This window comes from Oncorhynchus masou, chromosome 6 (genome assembly GCF_036934945.1).
Source record: "Oncorhynchus masou masou isolate Uvic2021 chromosome 6, UVic_Omas_1.1, whole genome shotgun sequence".
Lineage (NCBI taxonomy): Eukaryota > Metazoa > Chordata > Actinopteri > Salmoniformes > Salmonidae > Oncorhynchus > Oncorhynchus masou.
In genome coordinates, this window is record NC_088217.1 from 48,806,738 (window position 1) to 48,820,473 (window position 13,736).

Consider the following 13,736-nt stretch of genomic DNA (forward strand, 5'->3'; position numbering starts at 1 on the left):
TTTCTATGTGTTATTTCATAGTTTTGATGTCTTCACTATAATTCTACAATGTAGAAAGTCATAAAAATAAAGAAAAACCCTTGAATGAGTAGGTGTGTCCAAACTTTTCACTGGTACAGTACTGTGTGTACAAACCATTATGAACACCTGCTCTTTCCATGACATAGACAGAGCAGGTGAATCCAGGTGAAAGATCCCTTACTGTTGCCAATGGTTAAATCCACTTCTATCAGTGTAGATAAACGGGAGGAGACAGATTAAAGAATGGTTTTTAAGCCTTGAGACAATTGAGACATGGATTGTGTTTGTGTGCCATTCAGAAGGTAAATGGGTAAGATAACCGGTTTGTGTCAAGATCTGTAAAGGTGCTGAGGTTTTCACTCTCAACAGTTTCTCGTGCGTATCAAGAATGGTCCACCACCCAAAGGTCATCCAGGCAACTGTGAGAAGCATTGGAGTCAACATGGGCCAGCATCCCAGTGGAACGCTTTCGACACCTTGTAGAGTCCATGCCCCGGTGAATTGAGGCTGTTCTGAGGGCAAAATGGGGTGGGGGGTACAACTCAAAACCCAATATTAGGAAGGGGAATTTGATGTTTAGTATACTCTGTGTATATCACCAGAGGATACTGAGGGGAGAGCGTCTCGTAATAATGTCCGTAATGGAGCAGATGGAATGGCATGGAAACCATGTGTTTGATGTATTTGTTATCATTCCACTCCAGTCATTAGAACGAGCCCGTTCTCCCGAATTAATGTGCAACCAACCTCCTGTCGTGTATATATATTATTTAGTCCTCTCAAAAAATGTGTTGTTTTTGGGGGTTGGTGTTGAGCAGGCGAGATGAAAGGGAAATTTGTAATTCAAATTTCAACAATGCAGCAATTGATTGTGTCAGCCACTGAATAAATCAGTAATTGGATCATATTTGTCTTTCAACAGCAGAAGAATGACTATATGTAATACATATTCAAAGACTGACTATAACAAAAACCCTGCATCAAAATGACCATGTAATGTCTAAAAGTTCACCATTAACTACTTTTCTACCAAAATAGAGAGCATTACTGTATATTGTCTATAGGGCAACAGGGTACATTAAGCTAATGTTTTAAAAGTTCTGCCATGGGACACTGCGTCTCTGGGTGGCAGTGATTTTATTTGTCTCCCCCTGCAGATCCCTCCCCCCCCATCTTCCCTTCTGCTCTCTACATCGAAGGCCCACTGGAGCACACAGAGAATTACTATCCCACTGACACAATGCAGGCTTTTGAGGTTTGGGTACTGATTTCATGCCGATACCCCTGGTATTTCTGCTGGGGAATAAAACACATCTGACATTGACACTGTATAGTGGGATCGCTGGAGTTTTACACACCCTCTTGCTATCTCTTACAACATTTATGAACATAACAGTGAATGGGTATTATTCTGTGTAGGTACGCCACTGTATGTTTAAGAGGGAGCTTCTAAAATAGGCTTCAAAACCGAATTGTCTGGAGCCGTATTTGTCTTGGATATGGAAAGGCATGTAATAGTCGCTGTGCCAAAAATGAAAATCAGTGCTATTTCTTTTTGTTTTCCCTCTCTAACTTTTTAGTTAATAGATTAGGCTCCAGCTTGACTTTGGTAGGCAGAAAAAGGGAGTAATGTATGTTTTTTTAAATTTTATTATAGTACTTCTGAACCAGCCCATCGGTTCTGAACCAGCCCGCCAAAACTGTGCATTCAGAGTTACATGTAATAGGGATTTGGTGAAAGAGAATATTGAGTCATTTGTATAACTAATTTATTTCATTAATTCATTGATGTATACTTTAAGGCAATCTCTTTGCACATTTCTCTTTCAAGGCTTAATTTCTTAAACATCCATCATTTACTAGATCTAAATATACAGTGCCTTCAGAAAGTATTCATACCCCTTGACTTTTTTCATATTGTGTTGTGTTACAGACTTAAATTGAGATTTTGTTGTCACCGGCCTTCACACAATACCCCATAATATAAAAGTGGAATTATGTTTTTTTATTTTTTATTTATTTTTACAATTAATAAAGAACAAAAAGCTCAAATATCTCGGGTCAATGGAAATTGTCAAGTGGCGATTTTTATTAATTATTCAGCAGTCTAATGGCTTGGGGGTAGAAGCTGTTGAGTTGTCATAGGGCTGGATGAGTTACAGTTTTGACTTAAAGCTGCTCAGTTGTCAGAGAGGAAGGAAACCGGTCAGGGATTTCACAATGAGATCAATGGTGACTTTAAAACAGTTACAGAGTTTAATGGCTGTGATAGGAGAAAACTGAAGATGGACCAACAACATTGTAGTTACTCCACCATACTAACCTAATTGACAGATTGAAAGAAGGAAGGCTGTACATAATATGTTATGTTTGGGGCAAATCCAATACAAGACATTATATATTTTCAAGCATAGTGGTGGCAGCATCATGTTATGGGTATGCTTGTAATGGTTAAGGACTGGGGAGTTTTTAAGGATAAAAAAGAAAGGGAATGGAGCTAGGCACAGGCAAAATCTGGAAAACCTGGTTCAGTCTGCTTTCCACCAGACACTAGGAGATTAATACAGCAGGACAATAACTGAAAACAAAAGGCCAAATCTAGTACATTGGAGTAGCTTACCAAGAAGACAGTGAATGTTCCCGAGTGAACGAGTTACAGTTTTGACTTAAATCTACTTGAACATCTATGTATACTTGAAAATGGTTGTCTAGCAATGATCAAAAAAACAATTTGACAGAGCTTGAAGAATTTTGAAAAGAATAATGAGTAAATGTTGCACAATCCAGGTGTGGAAAGCTCTTAAGAGACTTACCCAGAAAGACTCACAGCTGTAATCGCTGCCAAAGGTGCTTCTACAAAGTATTGACTCAGATGTGTGAATACTTATGTAAATGAGATATTTCTGTCGTTCATTATCAATGAATTTGCAAACATTACTGAAAGCATGTTTCCACTTTGTCATGATGTTGTTTTGTGTGTAGATGGGTGAGAAAAACATATATTTAATCCATTTTGAATTCCGGCAGTAACCCCCGAAAATGTGGAGTAGGTCAAGGGGTATGAAAGCGCTGCACATGACTGAATGTGTACAGTAGGCTACATGCTGCTGTAAAGGGCAACATTTTGAAAAGCATTTCCCTAGTCCTTGACATGTTATCAGAAGTGAGAAATGCCGTCATATTCCTTCAATTCTATAATGTTCAATTCATGCCCCTGAACGAGGCAGTTAACCCACTGTTACTAGGCCGTCATTGAAAATAGAAATGTATTCTTAACTGACTTACCTAGTTAAATAAAAGTACATTTAAAATACATATTTAAATGTTAGAGTTCTTTACAGTCCTTTATCAGCACTTTTCTCAAGTGCTGATTAAAGACTGTCTTTCTGTCTTATCATGGTATTCATTACGCCTGTTTCTTTTTCTACAGAGTGAAGACCCAGAAAGGTACCGAAAGGATTCCTCCGTACATTTGTGATTGGATGTGAGTCTACTTTTGACCCCACAAAACTGAAGATGACGTTGCTATGGAAACTGCTGTTGCTGCAGTCACTCATGGGGTGCCTAGCAGGTAAATAACTTTTGATGCAAGCAAGAGCTCTCTTTGTGAAGTTTTGTGTCTCATTCATATGTTTTTTGGGGGCAGGTTGCAGTGTGAAAGCCATAGTTTAGAAGGAAGCTAGGAGGTTGTTAAAGGAAATCATTGTAATTGTATGGTCGGCAGTCCGTAAAGGTTGACTGCTGTTAACGCAATCGTTATGAATATAAACAAGGAGATTGGGTTGCGGATATGAAATTAAAGACAGAAATATTAAATGCAATGCATTGATTGCAAAAGAGTGTGAGATTTAAACAGCAGAGGAAAAAAATGGCAATGACCTTTGTTCTGGGGTAAACTAAGACTGCATCATGTTCATACAGTAGAATGTACTGCAGAGTCAAGGCCAAAAATGTGAAATATTATACAATGACAGGTGAAAAATAGAAGCTTTGGACTTCTACTGTCACAATCGAATGGTTGCCGCTTGCGGTAACTCGATTTGGCGTCATTTGGTTTGGTGAACAGAGAAGCTCTCCTCTAATTTTCGTAAAATATACATAATTAGGTTAAATACATATAAAGGATCATTGATAACATTAACATTGATATCAAAGCTTCATTGTTTCATATAATTCCTGTCACTATCTGGTTGGATGTTAGATGATAGTTCTTTAGGTTACAGAAACATTTGGGGGCTAAGGGGGATGGGAAAGGAACGAAGGTCAAAGGTTGCTGTCTGCGTTGTGGATGGTGGATGACGGATGGCATCTTTCCCTTCAAGATTTGTCGATACGTGTCTAGATTCATGGTCTCCGATACGATACAGGAACGGTACGTTTTAGTTTGAAACGATTCAGTGTGATTCACTGTGATTAGAGAAAGAATCGATGCGATTTCTTCCTCTGTGATACGATTCGATGCACTAACATGATGCATAAACACATTAATTTATCATTCTAAATCATAATCTGCTGCTGATGGAGAGCTCATGAGCTGGATTAGTCTGACCTGACTTCTGTGTGTGTGTGTGTGTGTGTGTGTGTGTGTGTGTGTGTGTGTGTGTGTGTGTGTGTGTGTGTGTGTGTGTGTGTGTGTGTGTGTGTGTGTGTGTGTGTGTGTGTGTGTGTGTGTGTCTGCAAGTTATTGTCTATGGTGTACAGTGGGTTCTGAAATTATTAACACTCTTCATGAAGATGAGCAATAATGACTATCTAAAATACATCATTCAAATACTGAGCTATATTGTATGCTTAAAAAAGACATGATCTTCTACATTGTAGAATAATAGTGATGACATCAAAACTTTTATATATCACATATTGAATCATGTGGTAACCAAAAAAGTGTATTTTATATTTGAGATTCTTCAAAGTAGCCAACATTGCCCCTTGATGACAGCTTTGCACAATCTTGGCATTCTCTCAACCAGCTTCACCTGGAATGCTTTTCCAAAAGTCTTGAAGGAGTTCCCACATATACTGAGCGCAAAATTCTCGAAATTTTCCGCATTGACTGACCTACATGTTTTAAAGTCATGGTGAACTGTCGTTTCTCTTTGTTTATTTGAGCTGTTCTTGCAATAATTATTGTATTTTACCAAATAGGGCTGTCTTCTGTATACAGTGGCTTGCAAAAGTATTCACCCCCCTTGGCATTTTTTCTATGTTGTTGCCTTACACCCTGGACCGTTTGGGGGGTTGTATCATTGGATTTTCACAATATGCGTACCACTTTGAAGATACAAAATATTTTTTATTGTGAAACAAACAAGAAATAAGATAAAGAAACAGACAACTTGGGCATGCATAACTATTCACCCCCCCAAAATTAATACCTTGTAGAGCCACCTTTTGCAGCAATTGCAGCTGCAAGTCTCTTGGGGTGTGTCTCTATAAGCTTGGCATATCTAGCCACTGGGATTTTTGCCCATTATTTAAGGCAAAACTGCTCTAGCTCCTTCAAGTTGGATGGGTTCCGCTGGTGCACAGCAATCTTTAAGTCATACCACAGATTCTCAATTGGATCGAGGTCTGGGCTTTGACAAGGCCATTCCAAGACATTTAAATGTTTCCCCTTAAACCACTCAAGTGTTGGTTTAGCAGTATGCTTAGGGTCATTGTCCTGCTGTAAGGTGATCCCCGTCTCAGTCTCAAATCTCTGGAAGACTGAAACAGGTTTCCCTCAAGAATTTCCCTGTATTTAGCGTCATCCCTCATTCCTTCAATTCTGACCAGTTTCCCAGTCCCGGCAAATGATAAACATCCCTACAGCATGATGCTGCCACCACCTTGCTTCACTGTGAATGATATGTTATTCTCGGGGTGATGAGAGGTCCATCAAGTTTTCCTTGATAGACATTTTTTTTATTTTAGTCTCATCTGACCAGAGTATCTTCTTCCATATGTTTTGAGAGTCTCCCACATGCCTTTTGGCAAACACCAAATGTGTTTGCTCATTTCTTTTCTTCTTTAAGAAATTGCTTTTTCTGGCCACTCTTCCGTAAAGCCCAGCTCTGTGGAGTGTACGATTTAAAGTGGTCCTATGGACAGATATTTCAATCTCCGCTGTGGAGCTTTGCAGCTCCTTCAGGGTTACCTTTGGTCTCTTTGTTGCCTCTCTGATTAATGCCCTCCTTGCCTGGTCCATGATTTTTGGTGGGCGGCCCTCTCTTGGCAGGTTTGTTGTGGTGCCATATTCTATCCATTTTTTTATAATGGTTTTAATGGTGCTGTGTGGGATGTTCAAAGTTTCGGATATATTTTTTAAAACCCAACCCTGATCTGTACTTCTCCACAACTTTGCCACTGACCTGTTTGGAGAGCTCCTTGGTCTGCATGATGTTGCTTGCTTGGTGGTGCTCCTTGCTTAGTGTTGTTGCAGACTCTGGTGCTTTTCAGAACAGGTGTATATATACTGAGATTGTTAGATCATGTGACACACAGGCGGACTTTATTTAACTAATTATGTGACTTCTGAATTTAATTGCGGTTGCACCAGATCTTATTTAGAGGCTTCATAGCAAACAGGGTGAATACATATGCACGCACCACTTTTCCGTAAAAAAATAAAAATAAATTTTAAACAAGTTATTTTTTTCATTTCAGTTCACCAAGTGTGACTATTTTGTGTATGTTCATTACATGAAATCCAAATAAAAATACATTTAAATTACAGGTTGTAATGCAAAAAAATAGGAAAAACGCCAAGGGGGATGAATACTTTTGCAAGGCACTGTACCAACACAACTGATTGGCTCAAACGCATTAAGAAGGAAAGAAATTCCACAAATTAAGTTTTAACAAAGACATTTGAAATGCATTCCAGGTGATTATCTCATATCTCATTAAGCTGGTTGAGAGAATTCCAAGAGTGTGCAAAGCTGTCATCAAGGCAATGGGTGGCTATTTGAAGAATCTCAAATATAAAACATATTTGGATTTGTTTAACACTCTTTTGGTTACTACACAATTCCATATACTGTATGTCCTAATGCTGATGCCTTCACTATTATTATACAATGTAGGAAATATTTAAAAAATAAAAATAAATTGAATGAGTAGGTGTGTCCAAACTTTTGACTGATACTGTAGATATTACCTCAATTACCTCGATTAACCTTGACCCCCGCAAATTGACTCCGCACCGGTAGTCCCTGTATATAGCCTTGTTATTGTTATTTTATTGCTGCTCTTATAATTTTAGCACACAAAACATTTGAGCATTTAAATGCTGAAGGTGCTGCACAGATGTGCAAGATCAGGAACAGGCCACTTACCTTGCGTTGATCAGTGCATGAAGCTGGGCACAGTGCGCGGTTTGACCAGGCGTCTGATATTGCCTGGGGTTGTTCTGCATGCAAAATGACTTGTAGGTCAATGACTGTCAACACAGTTACATGCAGTTCAATGCTGAAGGAGTGGACACATCAGTTGTGAGAGCTATTTCATATTTCTGTAAAGTCGAAAGAATTTAATATGAGCATTTGGATCAGTTTGCGGTCCACGGACCTTATGCACTTGTATCTTAAACATTTGAATCGGGGCCGAGGTGAATCTACATCTCTACTACTGACCTAAGTGAAGCAGTGTGTAGAATACGCCCTTGCGGTTACAAGCACACTCTGTGTGAAAGACATTGGTTGGTAAATGTTTGTTCTTGTGAAGATTACAGATACGACGAACATGAAAAAACCCCTGCTTTCATCCATGCTGATCCATAATGGAAGTGTGTTTTTGCTAATTTAGTTCATCCCTACATCAAACCTAATACAGTAATCAGAAGAGGTATTATAATATCCCCCTTGAACCCAGTCATCAATGTCCACAGTGCCATTGAAAATCTTTCAGGGGGAAATAGAGACTCATGGAGAGTGCTCCTGTTCTCCCTATCTGCCTTTTGTGCCACCGTGAAAGAAACAGTAAGGCATACACTCTTATTTCTATACAGTATAGCAGGGGAACAGGGGGATATGAATCACACAGAAATCCTTATTGTAAGTTTCGGAGTATCCGTCATTCATGTACAGTAAAGCAGAATTATAGCTTCGTTATACAATGGGTGTCAGTTGTTCTCCACAGGGCTCTCCTTCATTGATCACATTTTGATGGTGGATTTTAATTTCTCTTGTTTACAAATCGGTGGGGGTCAACGGAGAACATCAGTTGGATTTCTCAGTCTTTAATCAAGAGGAGTCTGTAGACTTCATACTTGTTTTTTGTTCTTATGTGTCATTCAAATCAGACTTTGGCATTCACTCCGCATGCAGTTGGCACTGGCTGATTGACCAGCATCTGATAAACACAGTTTGTTGCCACAGTACTCATATAGTAAAGCTTGAAGAGCCGCTACCTCTATGGCCAGAAATGATTTTGCACTCGATCTGTTTCTCTTTAAGGACCAATACATAAACTATCCTAAGTACGCCAACAAAAAGGGTCTTTTACCTGCTGTTGAAAATTACAAGACAGATGTGGGCAAATAATCAAAATGTAGGCCAACAGTGGTAGGCTTGTGGTAGGCTTGATTACCAACAACGACGAGACGGCCTACAGGGCCTACGGCCTACAGGGAGGAGGTGAGGGCCCTCGGAGTGTGGTGTCAGGAAAATAACCTCACACTCAACGTCAACAAAACTAAGGAGATGATTGTGGACTTCAGGAAACAGCAGAGGGAACACCCCCCTATCCACATCGATGGAACAGTAGTGGAGAGAGTAGCAAGTTTTAAGTTCCTCGGCATACACATCACAGACAAACTGAATTGGTCCACTCACACAGACAGCATCGTGAAGAAGGCGCAGCAGCGCCTCTTCAACCTCAGGAGGCTGAAGAAATTCGGCTTGTCACCAAAAGCACTCACAAACTTCTACAGAGGCACAATCGAGAGCATCCTGGCGGGCTGTATCACCGCCTGGTACGGCAACTGCTCCGCCCTCAACCGTAAGGCTCTCCAGAGGGTAGTGAGGTCTGCACAACGCATCATCGGGGCAAACTACCTGCCCTCCAGGACACCTACACCACCCGATGTTACAGGAAGGCCATAAAGATCATCAAGGACATCTACCACCCAAGCCACTGCCTGTTCACCCCGCTATCATCCAGAAGGCGAGGTCAGTACAGGTGCATCAAAGCTGGGACCGAGAGACTGAAAAACAGCTTCTATCTCAAGGCCATCAGACTGTTAAACAGCCACCACTAACATTGAGTGGCTGCTGCCTACACACTGTCACTGACTCAACTCCAGCCACTTTAATAATGGGAATTGATGGGAAATGTTGTAAATATATCACTAGCCACTTTAAACAATGCTACCTTATATAATGTTACTTACCCTACATTATTCATCTCATATGCATACCTATATACTGTACTCTATATCATCGACTGCATCCTTATGTAATACATGTATCACTAGCCACTTTAACTATGCCACTTTGTTTACATACTCATCTCACATGTATATACTGTACTCGATACCATCTACTGTATCTTGCCTATGCTGCTCTGTACCATCACTCACTCATATATCCTTATGTACATATTCTTTATCCCCTTACACTGTGTATAAGACAGTAGATTAGGAATTGTTAGTTAGATTACTTGTTGGTTATTACTGCATTGTCGGAACTAGAAGCACAAGCATTTCGCTACACTCGCATTAACATCTGCTAACCATGTGTATGTGACAAATAAATTTCATTTGATTTGATTTGATTTGATTATGTCTTCAGTGATACACACAACCTTTTATCCATGTTACATCTGGGAGCAGGTTCTAGTTATTTATTATCTTTGAAAGGTGTGATCCCAGTTTGCCATGCGCTGTAAGACACTCGTCTTTCATGACGTGCACTAGCTGTCTGAACGCAGCTTTGTGAAACTGACCGAAAAGGTCAAGCAACCTGGCGAACGCCAGTGAAAGGGAAGGTTACCCCTGAAAAGGCAAGGATTCACAGTCAGACTGTACCGAATGTGTTGAGGGGGCCGTAATGATCTCTGTCCCCTGCTAGGCGTGTTCCTTTGTTCTTCGAGTGTGCCTCAACAGGGCTGCCTCCTGTTTCCCCTGCCTGCACTGTGCTGCCTGCGCGTCACTCTCACCCTCACTGTTAGCATCTGATTACCCCAGCGCAGCGCCATACTCTTCCCCAGGACACGCTCAGAATCCTGATACCCTGCCTTTTATTCCTGCTTACTCCACCATGATGACGGCCCATGCCTTTACTTAATTTAGCCTTTACTTAAGCTACATACATGTTTATTATATAAACTCTTATTAGCATATTAGCACAGTTACGCTAAGCAGCACTAATGGTACTTACAGTATGAACTCGGCCCTGATGGCTTAACGTTTTGCCGCCTGTCCCAGAACCATTTGATTTCCACGCCTAAGCTGCTTGCTGTGCTCGTGGAGAATAAAAGTGTCTTACTCCACGTGGGCTCAAATGTCTTTAAAGGCCACATTGCTGTGTAAGTGAAAAAGGACATGAAAGAGACATTGTGCACACAAAGGAGTTCTCTATGGCTAAATGGTGAATCATTTTGCATCGTTTTCTTGGTGAGATGACCTTCACAGCTCCAGAGACATTACTGTAGTTGTTCTGTGAAAGTCCACCTGTTGTTGTTAGAACCCGGAAAAGAACATGGAACAAAACGGTGAATGCACTTTCAGGATGCCTTTATGTACCAGAGCACTTCTCCGAATGAGGATGTCGCATCAGCTTTGCTTTCTATCTTATGCTTTCTGAGCTGTGCCTATAGGTATAGAGTCTGTCTAAAGAAGCCACTAAAATACATGTGCGCATCCTAAAGGGCATGTTACTGAATCAAGGTTGTATGACATCCTTTCATGGATTCCTCCTCAGTTCACCTTTTCTCTGGGATTTCAATAGGGGCTGAGTTATTTTCAAGATCTTGAAGGACAGAACACGAGAGATCCATAGACATGAAACAGAAGGACAAAGAGGAAAGTCCGTTTTCACACCAGCTGCTCTGGACATCCTGGTGTTTACTGTATTGTACTGTACAGCAGCGTAGGACAAACGTGTTTCAGGAGAGGCCATGCAGAGTACAACATGTGTTATATCTAAACCTCCACAGGAAATGTCCAATACGAGCCATAGCATACTACAAACACATGAATATGATTTTGCAAAGTCATTTTACAATGCAGGTTTTGTATCATCTTGTCGTATTGATCAATTTCAACACATTTTTCTTTCATGGGTAATACTCAATGTTTTCAGGCGAAAAATGAAACAGCAGGATTCCACAGCAGTCAGTTGATGGCCAAGTTATTCAAGGCCTGTAAAGCAAACCCAGTAGGTGGCATGTAGACAAAGCCAATTTTCATGAAACAATTTTTGTCCTCTGTTTCATTTCATGTTCATGTAAGAGTGCTGTGTCACCGACCTACTGCTGCTGTTGTGAATAAGTATGCTAATATAGCCGTAAATAGGTTGCTCAGTTTGCTCTCCTTATCCAACGTTGTGCACTTTTATGAATACACACAATTTCTTGGGGTGGGCATAATGGTGTCATGTTACTGCCTTTATCTTCCCCTTGCATTAAGGTACACACAGCAGGCACTTCATAGCCCTTATCACTATACATTGGACGAAATTGTTCTCAATATATATCGCTAATAGAAATCTTACTTTGATTATACAGTACCGGTCAATAGTTTGGACACACCTACTCATTCAAGGGTTTTTCTTTATTTATTACTATTGTATACACTGTAGAATAATAGTGAAGACATGAGAACTATGAAATAACACATATGGAATCATGTAGTTAGCAAAAAAGTGTTAAACACATCAAAATATATTTTATATTATTCAAAGTAACCATGACAGCTTTGCACACTCTTGGCATTCTCTCAACCAGCATCACCTGGAATGCTTTCCCATGAATGCTGAGCACTTGTTGGCTGCTTTTCCTTCACACTGCGGACTAACTCATCCCAAACCATCTCAATTGTGTTGAGGTCGGGTGATTGTGGAGGCTGTCATCTGATGCAGCACTCCATCACTCTCCTTCTTGGTCAAATAACCCTTACACAGCTTGGAGGTTTTATTTTTTTTTACCTTTATTTAACCAGGCAAGTACAAATTCTTATTTTCAATGACGGCCTAGGAACAGTGGGTTAACTGCCTGTTCAGGGGCAGAACGGCAGATTTGTACCTTGTCAGCTTGGGGATATGAACTTGCAACCTTTCGGTTACTAGTCCAACGCTCTAACCACTAGGCTACCCTGCCGCCCCCAGGTGTGTTGGGTCATTATCCTGTTGATAAACAAATGATAGTCACACTAAGCGCAAACCAGATGGGATGGCGTATCGCTACAGAATGCTGTAGTAGTCGTGTGCCTTAAATTCTAAATAAATCAATGACAGCGTCACCAGCAAAGCACCATTACACCTCCTCCTCCATGCTTCACGGTGGGAACCACACATCTGGAGATCATCCGTTAACCTACTTTGTGTCTCACAAAGACAGCAGTTAGAGCCAAATATCTAAAATTTGACTCATCAGACCAAAGGACAGATCCACCGGTCTAATGTCCATTGCTCATGTTTCTTGGCCCAAGCAAGTCTCTTCTTATTATTGGTGTCCTTTAGTAGTGGTTTCTTTGCAGCAATTTTACCATGAAGGCCTGATTCACACAGTTTCCTCTGGACAGTTGATGTTGAGATGTGTCTGTTACTTGAACTCTGTGAAGCATTTATTTGGGCTGCAATCTGAGGTGCAGTTAACTCTAATGAACTTATCCTCTGCAGTAGAGGAAACTCTGCTTCCTTTCATGTGGCGGTCCTCATGAGAGCAAGTTTCATCATAGTGCTTGATGGTTTTTGCGACTGCACTTGAAGAAACTTTCATAGTTCTTGAAATTTTCTGCATTGACTGACCAACATGTCTTAAAGTAATGATGGACTTTCATTTCTCGTTGCTTATTTGAGCTGTTCTTGCCATAATATGGACTTGGTCTTTTACCACCTCTACCTTGTCACAACACAACTGATTGGCTCAAATGTATTATTAACTTTTAACAAGGCACAACTGTTAACTGAAGTGCATTCAAGGTGACTACCCCATGAAGCTGGTTGAGAGAATGCCAAGAGTGTGCAAAGCTGTCATCAATGCAAAGGGTGGCTACTTTGCAGAATCTCATATAAAATATATATTGATTTGTTGAACACTTCTTTGGTTACTACATGACTCCATATGTGTTATTTCATAGCTTTGATGTCTTCACTATTATTCTACAATGTAAAAAATAGTACAAATAAAGTAAGGGCGTGTCCAAACTGTTGACTGATACTGTATGTCACAATCACCTATATTTCAAAAGCAATTCACATTTATTTAAGGATTAATTGAATTGCTCTTGACTCCAGCAAAATATGGTTTCAGTTTGGAAAAGTATAAATCAGTTCCAAAATGTTTACAGAATGACTTTATATGGAGTGATACTAGTGCCAACAGAACTATCACAGATCAGTGTATTTGATCAAAATTGCATTGTCTGCATTGTGTCTACAGGCAACTTGAACACCTAGTTAAAGTAATTAACACTTAGCATCTCGCATATTAGTCAGAATCTCATGAAACTAATTATACTTATTTCCCCTAGCAGCTAAAAGCTATCATATAATCTCAAAGGAAAAAGCATTGCG

At 40.2% G+C, this 13,736-nt stretch overlaps 1 protein-coding gene across 3 annotated transcripts in view; it reads left to right on the plus strand.

Moving 5' to 3' along the window:
* cntn4 (contactin 4) overlaps positions 1–13,736 on the plus strand; it is a 169,940-nt gene that overhangs the window by 21,211 nt on the left and 134,993 nt on the right. For all 3 annotated transcript variants that reach the window (XM_064968917.1, XM_064968919.1, XM_064968918.1), the window contains exon 2: positions 3,452–3,592. In XM_064968917.1, coding sequence (XP_064824989.1) covers positions 3,538–3,592 — 55 coding nt within the window. In that variant the 5' untranslated portion in view covers positions 3,452–3,537. The remainder of the gene's footprint in view (positions 1–3,451; positions 3,593–13,736) is intronic.